Below are 24,486 nucleotides of genomic sequence, written 5' to 3' on the forward strand. Positions count from 1 at the left end.
TGGCAGCCCTCAAAATAGCTAACGAAAGCCCAGCTCTGGTTGACATAATGTATTAAGTGCATCTCTTTTGTTAATAGATTTAGAAAATTCCTAATTAAACCTGGCCTGAGATTCATGACATTTACCAGTCAAAGTTTGGTTTAAGTCTGAAAGATTTGCAACAAAATTAAAGAAAAAAAAAGCTGCTGTACAGACTGCAGTATATTTGAAATGTAGGAAACAGTAACTGAGTGAGAGATGTGATAAAACTTCCTTAGTTGGATGCTGAATTTCCTGCAGTAAACCAAGAAAGATGCTTTACATTTTTGCGTGGCTGCATCATGCCTGAGAGACAGAGCCACAATTCCAAGAGGAGGCATTCATCATTAAAACGCCTCGTATCAAACCAGCTCTCCGTACACGGGGGAGCGCGGCAGGGTTTTGGCGAGCTGGGGGAGGAGAGAGGGAGGAAGAGAAGGGAAGGGAAGGGATGGCAGGCGCCTTGCCCCAGTTTCCCTGGGTGAGAACTGAAAAAAGGGGTGTGATTAGGGATGCTTTTTGGGGATGGATAGCCTGTGGGGTGCCAGGTGGCGGAGGGGTGCCCTGCAGGTCTGGGCACCACGCACCCGGGGACCATGAACGGGATCATCCATCCTCCTTCCAGCTTCCAAACCCCACCTGGCTATGAGGTGCAGGGTGGCTGGGAGCAGGCAGCCAGACCTCTCTGATGACGACCAACGGGAAACAGAATCTGAGCTTCCCGTGTGCCAAAACCCACCCAGCAGCTCACCCCCTCATCCTTGTACCAACCCCAGTGGTCAGTCAGACTTTAACCAACTGACACAGCTGCACTGTATTCTTACTAAAGCGTGAAGAAGTTTACCATTTTAAAAAGTAGGTTTTCTACACTTGCAGCATTTTAGAGGGGGGAAAAATAGCAGGGCTTTTGCATAAATGAAACCTGCAGTTTCTATGCCAAAAGCTGCTTTCATACCGACTTCTAGGGCTTTTCACCAGTTAACAGGAAAAATCAGTTTGTGTGCATGTCAATATATTGGAGACAGATTATTGTATGACATTGAAATAAATCACAATAATCAGTTCAGAGCACAGATACCTTTCCAGTTTGCTGGCAAGGGGAAAATGTTGGGACAAGAACTACAGCTGCTAATCCTGCCTATAATAGTCATAAACTAACAGCCATACAGTACATGCATATTACTCAGATGCTGGTACAGCAGCCTCCATGATTCCTTGATTGTTTGCATTATAATCTCCATATGTATGAACGAGACAAATTAGGTTGCCATTTATTTGTTCATTATCTATTATTTTGATTAATGGAATTCTTGTTCTCAGAATAACTATTTAAAAATAACATTTGCAATAATGAGGACTGAACTATTAATCATGATCTTTAGCAGAAACTCTGCAAGGAACTGGGGCAAGACATTTCATATGAACAAATGTCATAAATAGGATTTCTAAACAGACAGTGCTAAAACTTCAAATGCAAAAAGGAAAAAAAAACACAAAAAAACCAATCAAACTCAGAAACAAATGGTTTAAATAACTTTTTCATCTGTGGGGTTTTTTTCTTCTCCCCCCCTTCTCTCCAAAGTTGTTCTAGGACAAGAAGGGCTGTAGTGTTGCTGGACTTTTTAAAAACACTAGAGGTAACAGATGCCCCCAGCCTTTTCCCCAAGCTCCTTTACAATATACATGTATATATATAGTGTTTCCAAACTGCCTACCCCCCAAATTCTGACTACTCACATTTATGGTCTCTCAAGTATTGAACATTACAAGAAATGTTTTAAAACACTTAGAGTGGAGAAAATTAAGGCTCATTAACTCCTTAATGAAGGTGGTTCATCCCTGCCATGCCAGACCTACTGTGCCCCTCTCTCTTCAGTCAATGAGGCCCAAGAACTGTGGTGTCCAGAGCTCTCTCACAGAAAAGGACCATCACTGACTGCTGGCTTGGGGAGAGCTTCAGACAGAGATACCCATGATACTTACTGTCCGGTTTTGTTTGGGGTTTTTTGGGGGGAGTTTTTTTGTTTGGTTGTTGGTTTTTGTTGGTTTTGGTTTTGTTTTTTTCTGGGTTGCAGCTTTTAATTAATTTTCTGCATGTAAAAGTGTGTTTTTCTAGAGAATGCCAAGGTTGGAGGTTTGGGGGTTTTGCTTGTGTCACTCACACAAAAGGCTAAGAACTTGGTGTCTCTGGCTCCAGCACTGCAAGTATGTTCCACATAGATATATATATTTATATATTTATACACTCTCAATTAGACAGAACTCTTCCTCACTGCTAACCAGTAAATCATGCCTTTTGAACACCCAATTACTTGTTCCTCAAAATTTTTAGAGCATGTTGTTTGACACAGCACTGATAAACTGTATTCCTAAAGCAGGCCAAGTTTTTATATGTTTTTTTTAAAAAAGCAACAGAAGAAGATAAACGCAAAACATATGTATTAGAAATTGCTACCACTGCTGTCACCATTTCGCAAAAGCAGCTAGAGACTGGCTCCTGCGCCTGTGAATGCACCTGGGAATTGGGCTTCTGGCTGCAACTCTGCAGCATCAGGCAATGTCTCTGAAATGACCCCAAGCTTTAGGAGAGCTTTGCTTCCAGAGCTGCAGCAGCTTCAAGATTCACATGGTCGCAGGGACCCTTCCAAAGGGGAGCCAGCTTTTGTCTTGCCATATATAAAAGCAACTGGAGTGCGCTCCCCGAATTCATGCCTACCAAATCAGGTCTTTAGATGCTGCTTAGTGTATTCCAAACTAAGATACATATTCATTGTGGATAAGCAAGCTTAATTATGGATATATTGGGATATTTAGCATTTATAAAAATATTCAGAATATTCAGTATGTTTAATATGGCAGCATTTCAAGAGAATATACATGACTTTGCACAGATTGTATTGACTTGGGATAAGTAATGAGCATTTTTTGCCCTTTAGACGAAGAAGAGTAAAAAATATTCCAGAGTTGCTGGGAAATTCATTTTATATGAATATGCCCTTATTTATTTTTTTAAAGCATTCAGGTAGCAGAAAGCAGAAATTAATGTTACGAAGGAAATGAACACCTTATTTCCCACCTTTTTTTAATATATTTTATTGGTGCTGATAACAAAGAATGAAGCACAGCCTGACGCTAATATTCTCAAAACTGGGTGTGTATAGTCTTCTTTACACGGCCCTGTAGGCCACCTGCTTTCCAGTAACGCTGAACACCTGCATCTCCTGTAGGTAGTTCACTACACTGAAGTAGGTTTCCTATTTAGACACCTAAATATAGATTTAACTGGCTCATTTTTGAAAAAGCCTTCCTTTAGATCCTATTTTTAACATGCAGAATTAGAATTATTCTACAAGAAAACTGCTATATAATGTAGCACTGTCATAAGCTACTATGCTGGGGGACTTTAAAAGCCCTACCTAACATTCGTTTGTAAAGGAAACCTTTTGAGATGATCTGGTTGACTACTGAAGGGAACGGGGGAACTGTGAAACACTAATGTTAATATTTCTACTCTTTAGCAGACTAGTCAGGGGAAAATATTTTACCTGTGAGGAGAAAACATTATGTAAAGTGAATCATTTCCACTTAACATTAAAAAAAAAAGCCCTTTCATTCTCAAGCTACCATATGTGGTAACTAACGTTTCTTTGCTCGGAGCATGTGTATGGCACTTCTGTAACTTGAACTGACTTTACACCTTAAACTCTCATGAACAGATCTGTCCCCAATTAAGAAACGAAATGAAGACACGGACTGACAATGTTTAATGTAGAAAAATGTAATGTTATCAGAATGCTGCAGGCATCGTTCTCAACGCAAGCTTGTTTCTGTGCTTCTAAAGGCTGCAGGTAGAAATGAGTGCATTTTCCTCCCTAGCGCCCAGGGACTGCGCAGTTGGAGTCTTCTGGGGGAGCACAAAGCCTGCTCACAATGGGAACGAGTAAAACAGCAGACAAGTGAATAATCCTAAGCGACACAGATGCTGACAAACCGAGACAACGGCTGATACTGAGGAGGAAACGAGGCAAAAGAAAGGGAACTATCTCCTGGAGAAGTGATCATACCGCAGCTTCTGTGGAAGACAAACTGACTGGCAAGAGACGAAGCGATTCATGAAGCTAACCCCAACCCAGCATTCTGCTATATTGAGAGATGCTGTAATTTAATCAAATACTTCGAAGACAGATTGACACAGACTGAGACTGCAAGAGCAAACTACATTTGCTGTGGAAGAAGCTAGTCAATAAATTCTGGCATGGCAGTAGTTTACAAAGACAAGATTATGAGTAAATTTATTGTGCAGTAATACAATCCAAATTACAAAAAGAGTCCAGATGCAGGCTGGGCTGTCAAATCTCTTTTTTGGATAGATACACCCATTTCAGAATTTTTGGGAAATATATTTTCAGCTTTGACCTTATATTGTCTTTTAGAGGAAAAAAGCCCAGATGCCTTATCTCAACTACACGAGACAACATCATGAGCATGAAAAGATGAAAGAGCATTTTAAAGATGCTTAGGTTTACTAAATCTATATTACTAAACCTATGAGAACCAAAGACTAGTTGAGCTAGTTTGCAGAGCTGCAGTGATTCACTCTGCCACATACTTCTACTGAGAGGTATGTCCTTGCCCAATTTTATTAAATAAACATCAGAAGTAGAGCACTTTCATCTAATTCTCCAACTAGAGCATAACTTTGCTGCTACTATCCCACAAAAGCCAAGCAAACATTGCTCACAACACCTACCTAAGTGCTAAGCCATCCTGAAAGCTTTATGAGAAGAGTTGTTGGCCACTTCTATGACCTGACAGCAACTCAGATACTCCTGTGGCAGTGGCTGGGCTCCCCACGTAGCCTTTGGGCTGGAAAGATGAGCAAAAGAGAAGGAGCTCAGAGTCTCCATGAAGGGTGCAGCATATGAACTATGTGACATGGTGCCCAGCGAGGATGTTAACTGAGTGAGCAGAAACCAACTCCTGAACTTCATGAAGGAGAGACTAGCATGGAGATGCGTTCTCTAAGCATGGCTGAAACCATCTGCAATTGTTTAATAAGAGACAGGAGGACAGGAAAAGTGCTGTAGTCAAAACTACACTAAAAATGCGGATGAAAGGAAAAGTGAGTGATGTTTCACAAGGCGATAAAACTGCCCATGAGAAGGTGTGCCCTGAAATCCACGTGCCAAGCTGGAAGACGGAATGGGAAGATCCAGATCATGACACTGGTCTCCAAAGACATAAGATACACAAAACAAATTCAGTTTAATGGTTTTCTATGTAACAGCTTCGTCATACATAATTCAGAGCGCTGAGAAGCGTTTGTTAAGACAGGAAACTCTGTATACTAGAAACAGGAAAGCAAACCACCACACAGAGCCCACAGAAACTGGAGGATGAGAGCCTTTCATAGGCCAGATATGAGGACATCAGGGTACAAGTACTCTTCAGAAAAATACAGACTAAATATTAGTTGTATTGTTGCTGTAGAAAACATGCTAGTTGCAAAAGTAAATAATTTCTAGGAATTCTTTACATTCTAACTCACTATTACATATCACTGTGCATTACAGAGTTACCTATCCCATCCAGGCCCCAGTAAGCCAGTAACATGTTTTTTTAAACACTAGCTACCTGCTCTACAATTAACTGACTCTCTATATAACAGACTTTGATAAAACACGTAAAAAATTTAAGAGCTAAAACTCAAGCAACACTGTTATTATTTATACATGTTATAAAACAGTCAGTGTTTTAGTGATGAGTATCACTGCAGAACTTTTTCCCAGATACCACATTAAAAACCAAACATCCAATTAATTGTAAAACATACTTGTTTTGGGGCATCTGCGGAGGTGGTGTGAACTTCAGTACCTCGGAGTCCATTAGACTCAAATACCACTGTGGGAACAAGAGGGCTTGTTAACAGATGAACATTCAAGCTTCGTTAGTGTGTATACATTATTTGAGACCATTACAGATTAACCACATTCAAAAAAAGACACCAGCTACTAGCCTGTGGCCGGAAAATACCAATTTACCGTAACACTTACTGTAAGAGAGTGTGCTAATGGCAGCCTAGGGCCACTGCCCTTTTTAATTCAGACTTCGGCGCGGAAGAAAGCAATCACTGACAACATTAATTATCAGTGCATGTGTAAAGGGACCCTCTTCTTGCATTACTTACCATTTGGCCTCTGTCATTTTGCATCAGACTGGCTTATGTATGCATCATTCACACTTTTCAGGAGGAACCCGCTAGTCTCACTGTCTCGCGCGATGCTCAGGAGGTCTCTCGACACCGGTGGCTTTAGCCTCCTACAGCCTCAACCACAGACCGTGCCAGGTTAAAAATGGCTGGTGGGGATTTCCCGTTTTAGGGCTGACCGGTCTGCGGAAAAATCTCGTTTCTCGCAAAAATGTTCCTGTCAACAACAACGATGAGGCAAAACAAAGCCTTATGTTGTGCTGAAAGGGGTACTTTGATTTCAATTTGTGCTGGTGGCAACAGAATTCATTAGCATATTCATTTCTGAGTACCCTACTCTCTAATTAAAATAAAACATTTGCAAACAGACTTATCTTAAATGCATTGCAATTTTATGGGGTTTGGGCAGGGATCAGATAAGCAATATCTGGAGAACAAGAGCAATATTCATAAAAATAAAAAACCTGTCCATTAGATTTAGGTACTGGAATTACTTAGGTTAGCGTGGTAAGTGAAACATAATTCTTGGCATTTCGTTAGCCGGATCCAAAAGCAGGCAAGTGGGAAAGGGAGAAAGCAAGAGCAAGTGTGAAAAGGTACCTGCGTGGGACCTCTGATGAGTTCTGAGGTGACCGGGTTGGGTAAAGCATTTTCCACATTCTCTGCAGATGCAGTCTCCTTGGCGTGTTTGTGTCCTGAGCATCCCTGTAGTTGGGAGGGAGGGAGAGAGGGAGGAGAGGGTAGCGGGGGGAGAGGAGAGAGGAAAGTTGAGAAGAAAACATTATGCCAGAAGAAAACATCATTAGTATGTCTAATGTGTCATTATGTGAGGCTACCTTCAGGCCCTGGATGACAACTGTCAGCCTTCATCTAGGCACTGGCTGACAGGCCAGGCACACAGAGGACTGCAAGAATGCATAAATTACATTGAATTAAAAAATGCTCCCCGTGATGTGCCCGCACCAGGACTGGCATGTCAGGTGTGCGCTTTTCAGAGCAGCTGGATCCACTTCTCAGCCATCACCCAGCTTTGTCAAGCAGTACATCAGGCAAATCAAAGTGACTCCAGCGTGGCGGAGACAAGTCACATGGATAATAGGAAGTGAGTAGGACCAGAGCCCGACTGTCCCCCCCGGGCAGCAATACCTCAGAGACAAATGCAGAGCGAGTGGAGCCATCACAGACTGATCAAACCTTTCGCCCCTGCCTACCTGCCTGCCGGTGCTGCTTTGACCCCAGACCTCTGAGGCACAGACGAAAGACATCTGTGAATGAAAGTGTCATTCCGGACATTTTGAGCTGGTAGCAGCGCAGCAGCCTTCCCCCAGCCCTGGGTAAACATGTTTTCTAGGCCATTAGCATTTGTGGAAAACTGCTCAAACCTCTCCTTTTTCTCCAAAGGTCAGTTTACAGCATCTGACTTAAAGGGCTGGTCTTTGTCTTTTTGCTGCTGATCAAAAAAGACACATTTGACTTTTATTGGGCTTTTTTATTATTAAAAAAAAAAAAAAAAGTTTGAACATCATCTTTTCTATTTTGGTAAAACTCCCTCCTTGGAAGGAAAGAGTTGATGTTTCTATTTGCCACTGGAATACTTTGGCTTTTAGAGATATTCTTAGGGGATTGTCAGCACAAGTGAAGTTTCAGTTTTTCTTTCATTCACAGCAGCCCAACCCATTACAGCATTTAAAACCAATAAAATTGTGAATAAAGAAGCGGCAACAAAAGCCCCTGCCACAATTGAAAAATCAACTGCAAGATGCCAAAGGGCTCATCTGAAAATGAATGGAAAAGAAGATGGGCTGCCATTTACTCTGCTGGTTGGTATTGCACCAAGTGTCCTGCAGTGTTTTTTACCACAGCACATATTTAAAATAAATGTCTGGCTGAAAAAAAAAAAACAAAACCAAAACCAAATCAACCAAATACAACAACAAAAACACCACCAAAAAAAATCTAACAACCAAAAAAAAACCAAAAACAAAAACAAAACACCACAACCAAAAAAACCCACCACCCCACCACCTCACTAACAAATAATTTTCTCTCTTTACAACAGCACCTCCTGCAGATGGCAGTACAGTCTGTATAATGTAGCTGAACACACTCCCAGCAATTAAGTTCCTTGCAGTCAAACACAAGATGATGAATTAGAGGCAAATCCAGACCACATATACACCCACACACACACACAAAAAAAATCACTTAAATTTCAATAAGAGTTTCACTGTACTATAAGAATACAATTTGCCTTATAAGGCAGTGATGATTAAAAAAGGTTTTCTTGTCTGTTACTAGCATTTTCCCCTCACTGGCCAGAACAACAGCTGCAGGCTTGAAAGCAAAGCTGAGCCAAGTGTGTTGAGGGACCAGACATGGCCTTTGCTGGACCACTGTGCTGTCCACCAGACAGGAAGGGACAGGCAGGGATGGGCAAGGCAGCTGAGCAGCTCCCATGGAGCCTGGGAGGTCCAGGGAAAGAGTGCACCTGCTGCCATAACCTGTCCTTTCCTCATGTAGTGATTCATGTAAATATCATTAATAAAATAAACGACCACTACTAAATATAATAATAAGATTATCTCTACAAGCATTTGGGAAGACCGGGCAGGGTGAAACAACCCTATTGTACACAGAGCAAGCTTTGTGTTCGCAGCTGCATCACAAAAGCACATACAACATCACTCTTTTCCAAGGACACACTGGACTAGACACAAATGTAAAAGAAAGGATCCCAGAAATAAATCTAGTAACTCCAAGGGAAGTTGAACACTGCCATATCACACACTGAAGCATTCTACTACAATCCAAGATGAGGTAGTGTACCAAACACCCAAGCAAAACCTACTGGGAACATTCAATTGGGAAAAAAAACTCATGTGACAAATAGTATATCTAAGTAGGATTTTTGGTTGCTTATGTCATGATTGCCATACTAAGACTTAATTGTATGATGCATATTGACTCAGAGGGCTCAGTCTAGGGCTGCGTGTTATTTCAGACAGGGTTCATTTACCCTCCTCTATTCACAGTTGGGTAGGATCTTGTTCCTTTTGCCTGCGGCAGCTTTTTTAGTGCTATGAGTAACAGTCATCGACCAGCCAATTGTTCTGGAGAACCATCAACAATATGGAAGTTGTATATAAAATAAAGACACACTACATAAGAAACAAAGTTTCAAATTCTGAAAACTTGATTGATATAAAACACTTGGAATGAAAGAAGAGATTTCAAGGCAGAGATGGGAACTACATAACTCTCAGTTAAAGTGTCTCTGGAAATCACTGCCCAGCAGTAACATTTTGGCAGTAAAATCCCTCTTTTAAAAATCAGGTAAATAGAAAGACCTCCTTAGAAAACCTGCCCCTACTTTACTTTGCCCCAGCAGTACTCATGGTTTTCAGATGCCTGCGTTCACCAAGTCACCTTCTAGTTCCTGGCTTTTACTGCTTCTCTCCATCCTTCTTAGCACGGCTGGGAGCTCACTGGACCAGTAAGATTTCTCTGAGCAGGCTGACTATTAAATAACACCAAGGAGGGCACCCACGTGAAGGTATCCCAAGTGGATGGTGGAACAATTAACTGGTATTTAGAGCAGGCAGGGAGAAACTTTAGACAACATTTCCAGGCACTGGGATGGCAAAATCAAAGTTGGCTGGACAAAAACAGGAATGCTGACCCTGCAGTTTCAGAAACCGAGCATTTCCTCCTCTGCTTCCTTAACAAAAACCAGGAGCTTGATGTTAGTTGCATTCATCACACAGCCCCTAAACACCTGCAAAATGGTCTACTTGATAGTAATAAATAACAGTCGCTTCTTACATAGCATTACTTTTTCAATTACTCAGTAAAACTGACGAGTGGCTGAAAGGTGCACCTCATGGACTATTTCAGACAGATTTTGCCTTCCTGTTTTCTCCAAAAGGCCTTCCACCAAGACCTGAGCAAACTCTCTGGCTCCTTCCTCGCCTCACAGCTGACAGAGCAGTCAACTCACACAAACCTTCTGGGCACAAGACCAGAGCTGTCCTTAGACTACCAGCTTCCAAATGTCCTGGGTTTCATCCCACTTGAAAAATGGGGTCACAAGCTCCATTTCACACATGCTTTTGACAAAACAGAGAGCATTATGTCAGGAGAGGACACTACAACACTGGTCTGGAACACACACTTTCTCAATGGGGAGCTCGGTTCTTGCACAACTGCTACTAAGAGAAGAAAAGTATATTAAAAAAATGGGATGGTTTACAAATGGTGAGAACTGGGACTATGGATCCCATTCTCCCCCCTGCCCTAGACCCACACCCACTCTCTCCAGCCCAAGAGTAATAAATCGGTATGATTTTCAGTTTCCACTGAGACAAACTAATTCTGGCAGATAATCAGAAAAGTATGGTTTCAAATGAAAATACAAAGGTGTTGGTGTTTTGGTTTTTTTTTTCTTTTTTTAGTTCTTTTACATGGCAGTTGACTGGCAGGAGACAGGAGAGCTATGATACCTTTTTAGTCCCTGAACTTTTAAACTGGCTATTTGCACAACTGCTTTTTCTGCTTATGTGAATTAGTAAGCGCATATTCAGCCCTACCTCTTTTTAACTATAAAAATACAAATGGATCAAATGAATAATTTGAAAAAAACAGCAGTCTTTGATATGAACAATGAAGATCTTAAGGCTTTTGTCAAGAAAGACAAAGGATGCTGACAAGTAATCGTCCTTCTCCGTTGTTGAGACTTGTTTGCAGACAAAATTGAACAAAACCTCCAAAAGAACATCACAGATAAGCCCCAGAGAATGTTTACTTTGCCCGAAGCAAAAGGACTATGATGTGTGCCAGCACACAGGGATCTTCCTGTGATGACTCCTGTGACAGCACAGCTATGTAACTTTAGCCCACGTGAAGCGAGGGGACAAAGGAACAGTAATACTCCAGGTGGAACTAGACACATTTAGCCTGCGACAGAAATGTCACACAGTGAACGAGAGGGGATGCTGCAATGTTAGAGATCGGTAAACAAACCTATTCAAGCCTATCCAGAAATGACAAAAACAACGAACTTGTAATCCTAACTGTTAAAGAGAGAGAAGGAAGAAACCGTGAAACAGCGTGTTGTGGCTCCGAATGAAGCGGGAGCAAGCCGCACCCTCAGCTATGGAAGGGCTTGTGAAAATCTTACCTGCATGATCCAGGACAGGGCTGTTGGCACCGCAGGTTTGGTACAACGAAGCAAGGTCCTTTGGAATGTATGTTTTAAAGATATTTAAAACGTCCAAACGTTTCTCATGCCCGTCTGATCCCAGATCCTGCTTGCTGGAGTGTAAAGCCGGAGAAGCTCCCATGGCGGTGGGCTGGGGCTGCAACAGTGGGCTCGCTCGCGCTGCCGCTGTGCAGTTTGCCAGTGTCCTCATCTCATTCCCAGCCTTCGTGTGAGGCTCCCTCTGAGGCACCAGTGGCTCTTCGTGTTTAGCGTACTGCTCATTTTTACACAGAGGATGATACTGTGGCGGCGGGCTGAATTTGGCCTTCATGGAGTCAGACACGCATTGCTTACCTGGAGAGGCAAAACTAGGACTTCCTTGGGGAACCCCATACTTTTCCACTTGCTTACTGTTGGTGGGCTGTGTGCTAGGCCTGGATATGACTGTCGGAGTAGGCGTTACGCTTCTTTTATACGCTCCCATTTGCATAAGTTTGGAATTTGCTTCATATTTACTTTTTTGTTGTGCTGCTATGCTGTATTGCTCCTGGGAATGGTTCAACTTGGGCTGTCTGTACCCATCCAGGCCTGATAAGCATGGACCACAGTGGCCAAACGCATGACTGTCCTTTGGCTGATGGGTACTCCCGGATTTTGCGGTCATCCCGATGGAGAGAGAGCTGCTTTTGGACCCCGGCGATGCACTTGGCACTTGAGTGCGCGTAAATCTGGCAAGGGGCAAAGGCTGGCACTCCTTACCACCCAGAACGGGAGGGGGGCCGGTACGCCCACTTCTTGCCAGAAAGACCAGGTTGTTTTTAATACTCTTGAATCCATTCTGTTGAACCCAAGGGGGGGCCATCAAGTTACAGCTGATTTTGTGCAAAATTGTTTTGTGCATCCACAGGACTTCAGGGTAGTAGGTCTTGTGACTGCAGAAAGGACATGGGTAGACAATTAAAGCAGCCTGCAAGGATGTGTTCAGATTTTTATTGCATGAATTATCCCTTGTTGATTTTTCACTCAAATCGAGCGGAGCTACCTCTAGAGCTTCAGCACCTTTTTCTATCAGAGGATGCTCCCTGTGTAAGTCCAGCAAATATTCTCTAGCACGACTAGCCTGCACTTCAAGTGAAGTTTTCAAATCCATGATCATGTTTGAAGACGCCTGGCTCACACCTGAGGCAAAGCTAGCAATGCGACTACAGCAAGGGAGCCCTTGGCTGTGGTGAAATGCTGGCATCTTTACGTCTGTAGAACCTTTTAGATCTTGGTATTTTGAAAAAGCCTCCTTGCTGGTGCTCTCCAGTGCTGACACAAGGGCAGGAATATCTGGCTTAGATTCCCTGGCCTCATCTTCTCTGGCATTGTGGCTTCCCAGCTTCGGGAGTTCATCCAACTGAGATGTTACCATCGGGGCTTCCTCCTCAGAAAAGTTGCAGCGGTATGGCTTTTCATCTGAATGGGACAAAACAAAAAAAAAGGTCATTGTCATTTTATGCAGAAAGGAGCCCAAAAGACTGAGCAAAATTCAAGATTAGCATAAGATAGCAGGAGAAAATGCAAACTTTGGTATTAGTATTGTAATGACATGCTAGAGACTAAATGTACTGTATAAACAAGAAAATATTGAAATAAGACACAACAGTTCAATTTACTTTCAAAGATGACTGCAAAGTCTGGATAACATCTCTAATGCTGCATGTTCCCGACATTTTGAAGAAAGAACAATTCAGGAATACAACTATATTAAAATTCCAGGATTGCAAGAAAAATAAACAAACATGCAACCATTTAAAGCTTTAACAAAAGCAAAGATAATAGAGCCAGATAAGACTGACCTAGTTAAAGGTTTGTCAGTACTTCCATTACAAGCCCCTATATTCAAAGGGTTTATAACTCAGCAATAAAAATTGGCTCCACGGAAAAAAAAAAAAAGCATATAAGCAGGCACAGCACATAGAATAAATTGCTCACTTAAGAGGGACTTTTGCAGTGGCCAAGAGTACCAGATGAGTTATGAATGATGTAAATTTTGAATTTTCCATCCGTTAGTTTAAAGCAGACACATTTTTTTAACATACTTTTACATGTGAGTCAAACTTCAGGAACATTTTATGACCACTCAATCCACTGAGAGATACGGAGTTCAATATTTTCAGCCACGTAGATTACAGAATTCAAACCACACTTTCGATTCTTCTCATCTTCTTCTTCGCTTCTCAGCCCTCCAGAGTACATTTATCTAGCTTAACACACGTCCTGGAGAGGCATACTGGGCAGTAATTAAAGCCATTTAAAAGGGAAAGAGAAGAGTTGGATCTGTTTTGCTGGGAGCTCTGGCTACCTCTGCCAGCTCTTGCGATGCCGACCTCGTCACAGCCACTGACGAAGCCATTGAATCCCTCCAAATCAGATCACAAATCACTTCCACGGAGATTTCCATCACAGCACTGAGGTTTACTCCACTGAAACCACTTAACATGTAACTGAATGAAATCATCTGACAAACTTTCAGTTTCTATTAACATGCAGTTAATGAGCCACTGCCAGGCAAGTGTCAGGACACAATGCTCCATCTAAAATGTTACCAGTCCAAAGTGATTGCTGCATCTGTAAGAGGGGTGAGAATGGGAAAGGAGTGAACTGCTCTAGAGCTGCATATCCTCTCACATCAATTCATAAAAGCCAGCACTTCAGAAAATCAAGAGCTGTTTGTTACTGCAGTGCAGCGCTACAGGCATTATTCTGTATGGCACAATGGAAGAAGCATGTCTTCACTGGAGTTCCACTGCAAATAAAGTCTATTTAGCCTTGCCTTCAATTCAAGCAAAAAAAAATTCTTAAGCTTTTCTTTAATTTGAAATAATTAGGCTAAAAATAACGCATAGATTTGCAGCCTTGCAGGGCTGAGTGCTGATTCTGTTAAGATCATTCTCTTTTCAAACTCTCTACAGGTGTAAATTCACAGGGGGGAAAAAAAAATCACAACCTAGAAACTTTTTTTTTCCTGTGTTGCAGGGGGCACAGCTTTGGGAAAGCATGTGCCCAGCACTTCTAGCCAAATTTACAGTTTGAAACAAAGACACCGCATGCAGTGGTGAAATCTGACACTGCACATCTGTGTTATTTTCAAAGCACATCTGCCAAAGTCCAAAGTATTTGTGCTCTTATGTAAGATTTTAAGGCTTCTCTTCATGATCACAAGTAGTGGCTCCTTTGATCACTGTAGTAAATAATAAAGCAACGCGAAACCAAATCACTGGGTTGTAGCAGTACTCGGCAGAGACTGAACCAACCTACAGGTGATGCTGAGCAGGGCGGGCAGAGGAGGGAGGTGGGGGACCACGACCAGCCCCGCTTTGGGGGTCTGCGGAGCCAGGAGGCTCCGGTTGCTCCTTGGTCCACCTGTGCAGAAGTGACAAAGGGACACATCAGCAAATGCCTGCGAGTCCCAGGATGCTCTGCGTACCTCGGACACTCCTTCATGCATTCTGATTTGGTCAAAAACCTACGCGCTGCACTGCTTCTGCAAAGAAGACAAAGTCAAACAGAGTGTGACGTGGCACAGATCTGGGCACTGGGCCTGGTCTTTAGGTCTGGACTGTTCAATTTAGGTCTGTGCTAGGTGAGGGAGGGAGCAGGAGGAAGTGGAGGCATAGACCACAGTCCCATGTGCCCCAATAGCCACAGGTATAAAGTCTGGGACTGCAAACCCAGAGGTGGCTACTACAGTCCTTTCAGCCCTATTACTTTAATGCAGCCACAAAAGACAAAGGTATTTTCTAGGTGGAAAATGTAGCACAGAGCAGGAAAACGATGGAGGCATATCTAGGGCTGCAGTTGCCCTAATGCTGAAGGTATAGCTTCTAACATCTCTTCATAATGTCTTGCTAGATTCAATTTTTGTGATGTCTCATACGAACAGTACTGAACATACTAGGAATAATTTTGAAAGCTTAGATCCAAGTTTCAGTAGCAATATTTGTGTTAATTGTTCAAGCTGCACTTCCAGCAAGCAAACAAACAAACAAACAAGCTCTACCCGCTTCCCCAAGATGTGGACAGACATGTTTTCCACCTGTAGGCCAACTCATACTTCTTCCCCAGCCCCATCCTGCTCTCCCCACCAGGGACCTGAAACTCCAGATATTGACACCCAGGCTGAAACACCACTATGTGCCTCACTCCCCATCACAGGTTGTGGTCCCGTTTGGCTATGAGCAGGTAGCAAATGCCAGGGGGAAAGAGGGGATGCAGGCAAGAGCAAGAGAAGTCAGTATGTGACCCAATAATATAGGCAGAGCCTTTTTAGAAAAATAGATTAAATTTATTTCTGCCTGCTCCCAGCCGCTTGCCCCAGCTGAAAATGGGTACTAACAATCCCTTTAAATCACTGGTATAAAATATTGCTCTAACCCACGCAGTGCAGGCATTACTGTCACCAGAAACTTTTGAGATTTTATTATGGCCATGTCAAAGCAAAAAACCATGAATGGGATTCCTTTTCCATGATCTCTAGGGACTATAATTCACATTTCTCATTGAAAGAGTTCTTGGCTAAGCATGCTCTCACTTTTTATCCTCCAACCCTATCATCTCCTCACACTTGCCTCAATTCCTTTGTTTCTTACACAAAACAGCTGTTTACCTGCTGCACTTAAAAGAACGAGAGAGGTTCTTTTACCACATCCCTGAAGTGTTACACAGGGGTGTCTGCTGAAGTGGATACATTTTACAAGGTTCTCACCCAGGAGGTGGCTGCTGATCCCACCTCATGTCTTCGACCTGTCCATAGCTTCAAATATCAACAGCATCACAGATCACAGGAGTGCAAAGCAGGACAGCATGAAGCACTTCACTGTATGGGAAACCATGGTCCAGAAACACAGGAACATTCAGGGATTCAACCAGTTCTTCAAAAATTTACCTAATTGTCATCATTTAGTTACATATCTTACACAGGCAGATAAAAGTGACTCCCCTTCTCCCCAAACACTCGTATCTCTCTTCTCTATTTCTCCTCCTCACAGGCATAAACCCTACTTGTTTCCTCCCCAGCTCTGTTTCTCCACATAACCAAATTTAAGAATGGGCTGCACAGCTGTTTTAATTCACGAGGCTTCCTATAAAGTAAACCAGGCTACAAGCCTGAGGACAATGGAACTGTGATTTCTATTCAGAAGAGCAGAACTGGCTAGAAATTGGCCCCTTTTCTGGCTAGCATTACAGCACTAGGAGTTGAAGGGAAAGGAGCAGATGTAATGTGTTTGATTTTTAGTAAACATTTGATAGTGATTTGCACTTTGAGATGAATGCCGTGTCTCCATTTGAAAACTGCCTGCAAATAAATCATGATAAAAGCAAAGGATCACATTGGAAAAAGGTGCAATATTGCAAGAGCTGTATTAGGTCCTATTTCACTTGGTATTTTCTTTAATGATCCAGAAGAGATTCTAGACAGCACGCTAACTTAAATCTCCAGGAAATATCGCATTTGGAGGAGCTGCAACAATAACGGGGACAAGGAAATAACACACAGGGACTTAGAGAGAATAGAAATGCACTCTGAAAATAATCAAATGAGATTCATTCTGGAAAATGGCAGGCTAAGACAAGTGAAGGGAAACATTCCAAAAAAACCCAAGCAGTGGGAGGGCGGAATCTGGAAAGCAGCAATGTTGAAAATAACAGATGTTACAATAGATGGCAAGTTAAATACAAGTGTATTAGGTGAGGTTCTTCAGCTTAACTTTCACAAATAAAAGTGTGCATTACAGAATTTAAAATAAAAATAGAACTAGCCCTCTGAAGAAGACATGATGGCCATGCTGGTCACACTATTTTATACACACACACACATATATATATAACAAAATACATATACTATACTATTGGGCAATATGTAGAAGCAATATGTAAGCACAATACAAGACACAGCAGGGGAAAAAATGCAAAAAACAGGTTTGCAGCAGAAAATCAAACTCTTCTGTCCTGTGAAAGAAGGGTCCAATGAAAATACTCCATGCCTCTTGTGTATCTGTGCAGATCTGCAAACAGGGACAAGTCAGAAGGAGCTGAGAGAACTGCAACAGAAAAGTAGCCAACCAGAAAATAAAGATGAAGACTTAAGTGTCTCTCACATGGTTGAGGGAAGATGGCAGGGTGACAGCCCAATGCCTGCAGCCTCCCCAGGAGCACCAAGCTCCAAAGGAGAGAATCATGTCATTGTGAGGACTGGAGTCTATCACAACAATCAGATATAATTGCGTGCAGGAAAACTCATGATGAGTAGAAAAAAAAAAAAAAAATCTCAATTCTGTGTATTTTCAGCTGGCAGAATAAATGTCAAGGGAACACCACTTGTGCTGTAAAACCTCTATGGACAAAACACAGATTATCAACGCATGATAAAAATCCATTCTTTTCATGGGGAGGTAGAAAGCATGACTTACTCCTTCCCTTCACTCTACCAGCACAGCAAACCAAACCCCCTTGTACATTAATACCCACACACTACAACTGCACTGCAGACGCACACCAAAACCAGCCTTCCTTTCATACTAATTCCCTATGTGGTTAGCTAAGGAAAAGACTCCTGGAGTGCTCAATGGTGAGTCCGTGATACTCCTTAGCAGTAGGTTTATCATCTGAGCACAGGCCAGGCTGACCCAGTATCTGTTTTGCAGAGGACGATTTATCTTCCAGCAGTCAGGTCCCCTGTTCTAGCTGCCTGCATATCTACTTTTTACACTTCACACAGCATCGGCCAGCTCCCCTGCGTTCTGCTCTGGCTGCTTCACTGGGCAGATCCCCAACGTGGTGGCAAAGTGGGCATGAGGTGGGAGACAACTCTTACAAACCCTCTTAGGTTTTCTTACAGCACAAGGCCACGTGCCTCAATGAAATACTGGGAATAAAAACTGATGCTATTTTGATACAAGATCCAGTTTCTCATCTGAAAAGCTCATCTTGCTTTACATGTTGTTAGATGTTTTCAGATGCAGCTACCACAGCTCCCCAATAATTCAGAAAAAGAGATGATGAAGGATCAGACTAGTCAGTACTGCAGGTCGGGACAGGCTGGCAGGTAAGAGGGTGATGCTAAAGGGCAGAAAGCACACGATCAACTAACATCCCTGCTTCCTCTCAGACTAATTTTAGATATAACCATGAGTGGTTTTGGCTGAGGTTTGAGGTTTTTAACAGGGCAGAAACCCAACACAGCTCTTGAGACTGAGATGCTGGCTAATACAGAGGTTGTACCAGCCAGCTCACCCTGTCCCGCAGAGGTTTCCCTGTGGCTCTGCGAGGAGAGAAGGGAAGAAGGGAGAAAGATGGGGAGAAGGAAGGGGAGTAATGCTGGGTCCTGCACCATGGCCCAGCAGCACACAAAGAACGAGTCCCACGTGCCCCAAGAAGTCCTGCATCTGTCTACTCATGAGCAAGATGTTTCTGGTTTATACTGCACTGCTTTTCTTTATTATTCTTCAACATTATTTATTCCTTTATTTTTTCTTTTTGTGGCTAGATGTTGGGGAGTTACCTTTTCACTTCCACACCATCAGCCGTACGTTTCTAACAATGCTATACTTTCATCCTCAGCAAATAAACCCAGGTCGCAGGTTTACCAGTCAGAACTAGCAGCCCTGTGGTATAGTTTGCATTCACGGTCTCCATTCTCCTCTTCTACATCTAGAGACCTTGTAGTTCCTAAAATGACTTCTCATTGACATTTTAATCTCACGGCTGACAGTTTCAGGCCAAGGATTCATGATGGCAACTGTCAGCTTTCAACCAAGTATTTCTTGGAAAAGGATGCAGACTATGAAAAAGCATGATCTCACAAGTAGAGAGAGAAGAAACGCAGTTTTGTATCCTTGTTTTTTTGGAAAGTGGGCCCAGGAAGGGGAAATTACTATCTGACCAAAGCAATTTTAATTCTTCTAGGCACCTTAGAGTAACAAAATTTAGCTTTTCTTCACCCCACTCTTTTCTTCACAAACAATACTACCATTGTTGCCATGATGATCACATGACTAGTGCTAAAAGCCCTAAATTCAACTTTTTTTTTTAAAGACCATGCAATTTTTCAGCTGGTTTTCTTGCACATTTGTTTTCAGGCTTCCCTCTATTCCTGGAACAACAACATATGGATTTATTCCAAAGTCCTGTTTGCTTCATTTCACTAACTTTACCCTCTGCAATTTCTAACTTTACCCCCAAGTTACTCCTCACCCTCGTTGCTGAACACTTAAAACATAGTACCACCATGCCCTGAGCATGCAAATAGCTGAAGGGCCTCATTATATTGTTCACCTCCTTTCCTCTGCAGAACTGGGGGACACTGCAGGGGGTGAAAGTGGGGACAGGCCAGCCGAGCCCACGGCTCCCTGGTCCCCATTTGACTAATCTCTCTGGCATTGTTCGGGAGGACACCTGCTGCTCCTAAAAACAAAACCCACTGAGCTCTTACAATCCAAGCAGCAAAAAACATGAATAGGCAACAATCTAACTAATTCAATAAAGTTTGTTCACAGTTCTCGACAGCACATGTTGAGGTACTTGAATTATTTTAGATTTTTATTGTTATTATCATCATAGATACTGATTGCATTAGTTTTGCATTTTGGACAAAATCTGAAAGGTCACCAAAGTGATTGGAAATAAAACACCAAAATTTTAGTTGATTGAATTTGAAACTTAACCTTTTAAGATGAGTGAAATCTGAGTCTGAGAACAGTTATGGTATAGCACACAAAAGACCTCTTTCTACAAGGTATTCCCTGGCTCAGTAAAATCACAAATTCCTTTGCACAGCAGAAATGCTTTAGAGTTATGTCACATTTCAAGGACCACTTCTTTTTTACTTTTTTTTTTAAAAATAAAAGGGAGGCCTGAACCCATCCCCCATCTCCACAGCCACAGATGCAAAGGCCAGCGAGGTTATTGGAATTTCAAGCACTTTAAATAGAGAATAGGCACCAAAGTAGTAATGGAGGAACTAAGTGGGAAAGGGTATCGGCTCCAAAATCTGTCAGGCATGTTATTAGGTACCAGAGGCAAGATGAAAAAAAAAGCTGAGAGTTCACCGCAAACTTTTTTCTTTCCAGCTACTTGTGTATAACTTTTTCCTTAAAGAGTATTTGGCTTTATTGTTATCTAGGGTACTGATGCTACAAGCCTTCCAAAGGCCAACTGGCTGCAAGATCATGTGCACTCCACTCTCCCCTCGCATAGTATCTTTTCATCACCCTCAAGGCAAATTCTCCTTCTAGCACCAGGTGCTTTGGGATCTCTCTCCCAGGTATCAGCCCTTCCAGAGTCAACACAGACTTTATGTGAGGGTGAGGGAAGGAAAGCATCCACAGCAGAGCACATAACGAAGTGAAAGTGCATGTGTGGGTAAAATGGTTGCTGCTGGCAGTGTGCCACAGACATGGCACTTCCAGTGTTCATCATGTCTCTCTGTACCTCCTCAGTGAGATTTGTTTGTAAGTCATTGTGTACATGGTGCATAGGAATTTTGGGCAGTGGCAGAGCTAGCAATGACTTACCAACCCTTTCACTTCTGTATTTCTCACAAAGGTACATGAGGGTAATCTCTGACCAGCAGCAGAGGAAAAGCCCCACAAAATAACGTCTACTTATCTGCAGGCAAAGCTGTAGCTCCTGTATCAGAGTATTTCCGAGCGCCTTTTCCACCCTTCATCTACACAAGCTTGACCCAAGGGTAGTTAAGACTTCAGCAGGGCTTTTGCCAGTTGAGAATAAAGTTTGTCCTTTAAACAACGAGTTGCAGGGGAGGTGACACTGGTCTGTCCAGCCTCACACAACAAGGCTGCAACTAACCCATGCAGTCCCCAGCTGGTAGCTGCATCTTGCTCGCAGCCCCAGCACGGCCCCTTCTGGGACTGGATTTCCCAGTCATGTCCCACCGCCATTCTTGACCCTGTGAGCTTCAAGAGCATCTCAGGGTCTTCCCACCTCATGCAGGGCTGCCCCAGCTATAGCCAGGCAAAGCATGGCACCAAGAAACCAAACTCAATTGCCCATGTTACACACAGCTTTTGCACCTCCATCCCCACCTCACAAAACTTCAAACCTGCTTTTCTTCCTTTAGGAAACACAACGTCAAAGTGCACAAGTAGATGCTGAAAAAAAGGTCTAACACCCCCACTCAGAGACAGAAGGCACTAACATATAGGTACCTTCACAGTCCCATATCATTGTCTGAATGCTAGAAGGTGGTGACGGAATGGTAACTACTTATCTATAAATTATGGATATATTAGAGGTAGAGCTGAACACGTACACAGGACCAACACAAAAACACTTGCAGGGACTGCTTGTCCAAATGAAAACTGTATGATTTGGCATTGCCTTAAATGTTGCTGCTCACAATATATTTAAAGAAAGTTATGGGATATAAAACCTCTGGAATGCTCTGCAAAATTAGGAAGTGATTAGGCCAGATGATACCAATTTGACTCTAACACAGCTTTGTCATAATGCCAGAGTTAATAGCAGTACTGTATGAACTGGTCCAAAACCTAAGCAGAGTATTTCCCATACGCTTTGTAGCTGCCAGGCATTTCTGCGTGTGTGGCCCTGCCTGTTAAGTTTGGTGCAGGTAGAAGGAGGAAAAAGAAAGGGCATCGGACCATTAACACAGCAGGATACATAATTAAATTTGAGAGGGCAGGATTTGAGTAGGGGGTGTTGTGTTTTTTGGCTTTTGGGTTGGTGTTGTGCTTTTTCTTTTTTTTTTTTTTTTTTTAATTTAAGGCACAGGAAGAGAAGTACAACTGATGCATCAAAACTTCTTGCAGAGGAAGATGGAAAATTATGACTCAAGTTAGCTCTTTTTTTTTTTGGTTCTTTTTTTGAAAGTAAGTGGCAGTCTGCCTATACAGCCACTCCAAACATAGACCCAAACAGTTGTAAATCTTCCTGGAGATTTTCCCTTTCGTTCCAACAGTCAGACTTGCCCCAATGTCTGCTCTGGAGCATCTTCTTGACATCCACCTGTTCCTCCTCCTTCAAGTACATTAAGGAGAAAAGCTTTCCAGGCCAGGACTGTGGACTGGCAGCCACCCCGTACAGCTTAACATTCCTCATCCAATACTTCACCTCTCCTGTCATTTATTAAGCATGGATAGCATATTGCCATACATCATAAAGCCCTTTACTAGAGCTACTCAGTCTAAAAACAGAGGGTACAGCTGTGTTCTAGGCTAGCATTCTGCAGAAATACGTACGCTACAGCCAGCAAACCCAGTGTGGCAACAGAGGTAGCACAGCTATGAAAACAAGGAGCTCTGCATTGCCTAATTTACCTTGTCTCTCCTACCAAAGGCCACACTACCATGGCCGGTGGCTCTATTCAGAGACTCCAGGCAGTCATGGATTGCTACTGTGCATGTCAGTCATATAAAATACAGCAGCGCATCACAGAAAGGTGAGCTTAGATTATAAGTATTATGGGTATTTAAAGATTCACTAGGTATACAGTACTTGAGCAGGAAATATATTTCCTTGTACTAATTTTTTTTTCAAGTTTTCAGAGGAAAGAAGTTTGGAAAGCGAATGGAAAAAATAGGGCTGGAAAAGTAAAAGAAGCAAGTCAGATCAAATCCACAACATAGACTGGACAGACTGAACTATCGCCACTGGAAACTGGATGCCCTTGGTGAGGGGTGAGATTGCTGCATTGTAATTATCACCATTACATGGTGCCACAAAGATGCGGCAGGACAGGTGAGGGACCGAGTCCTGGTGAGTGTGGGATGCAGAGTTCCCTCAAGATACAGGAAGGCTCTAAGCTACTGAGATCACAAGTTGATTTAAACAGCTCTGCTCCGGATGGACCAAAGGCAACCAGAGCTCCCAGGGAGGATGCATTGCAGCTGCAGGCATGAGGGCAGCCTCTGGCCACTTGGCCAAGGTCACCAACTCAGTACCGAGGCTGAACCACACCGAACATGCAGCACACATGACACAAAACCTGCAGGGCTGGGCCAAAGGCCTCAAGAAAAGAATCTGGAGGCCCTGCCTGCCAGACCCAGCTCCTCATCAGCAGCATTTGCTGCCACTGACCACACAGGGCAGGGGTATTTGCAGCCTGGCTAATTGCTAGATAAGTAGCCTTTCATTTCCCCTTCCTTTTCTTTCCAGTGTCCTCCCTTGCCCCTTTATGTAGGAACAGAGGAAATGGTAACAATAACTACAGGAGGCACTTCCAGCAAAGTAAATGGCCTTTCAGACCTGGCTTGAAACAACCCTGTGACAGCCTTACTCAGGTCACTAAAGACATCAGCCATTTACTGGCAACTTCCATAATCCCCTTGAAGAGCTGACAGACAAAGCAGGCTGGAACCTATGGCCACCAGCAAGGCAGCAGAAAGGGCAGCTGCCTGCAGGCAAAATGTGCTCTAAAAGGGATTTGGAGTTTTAGATTTTTTTCCTGACACTTTTCCATTTATACCAAGAGGTAAATTTTGAGGGCTCATGAGAGCACCCAAGTTCTGGTCTCTCTTAAATTCTGACTTTTTAAAGTCTTACTAATCTGGAAAATAAGTAAGAGGGGAAAAAAAAAAAAAAAACCACACCAAACTTTTAAGATGTAATTTTAAAGAGAAAATAAATAAATTCCAGCATATCTTCATCTCCGGTGCATAAGCTTCTCATTTCAAAAAGACAGGAAGTCGCCTGTTTGGGAAGGAAGTCAGATGAGAATCATCCCACGGTGCACGATGTAGCTCAGAAAGGTCAGGAGACAAGGGGATGTCTCTAAGATGTATTGAAAAAAGAAGAACCAGCTGTGTGTTTTAATGAATCTTTCAAATAATAAAAACATTGTTATGCTAAAGGAGGGGGGTGGGGGGAGAAATCAAGTTCATTTGAAAAATGGCAATGGCCACACATCGCTTTTAAAATAAGCTTCACAGACAACAAAATAGTAATTCTGTACCTGTGAGTCATGACTATTTATATCACACACTCATTTTAATAAGAGCTGTGTTAAAACACTAAAACATTTTTAAATACTGAAACTAACTAC

The 24,486-nt window shown here is 42.7% G+C and overlaps 1 protein-coding gene and 1 long non-coding RNA gene across 6 annotated transcripts in view; both read right to left on the bottom strand.

The window, feature by feature from the left end:
• ZNF516 (zinc finger protein 516) overlaps nucleotides 1–24,486 on the bottom strand; it is a 105,792-nt gene that overhangs the window by 3,826 nt on the left and 77,480 nt on the right. For all 5 annotated transcript variants that reach the window (XM_082045015.1, XM_082045013.1, XM_082045011.1 and 2 more), the window contains exons 3-5: nucleotides 11,403–12,881; nucleotides 6,827–6,931; nucleotides 5,852–5,919 (exon numbers count right to left, since the gene is read on the bottom strand). In XM_082045015.1, coding sequence (XP_081901141.1) covers nucleotides 5,852–5,919; nucleotides 6,827–6,931; nucleotides 11,403–12,881 — 1,652 coding nt within the window. The remainder of the gene's footprint in view (nucleotides 1–5,851; nucleotides 5,920–6,826; nucleotides 6,932–11,402; nucleotides 12,882–24,486) is intronic.
• On the bottom strand, nucleotides 22,179–24,317 carry LOC309436115. The gene is made up of 2 exons (XR_014183277.1): nucleotides 23,074–24,317; nucleotides 22,179–23,027 (listed from the first exon to the last, which is right to left on the bottom strand). It is a non-coding gene; the product is annotated as an uncharacterized lncRNA (long non-coding RNA).

This window comes from Streptopelia decaocto, assembly GCF_964273445.1.
Source record: "Streptopelia decaocto genome assembly, chromosome: 2".
Taxonomy (NCBI): domain Eukaryota; kingdom Metazoa; phylum Chordata; class Aves; order Columbiformes; family Columbidae; genus Streptopelia; species Streptopelia decaocto.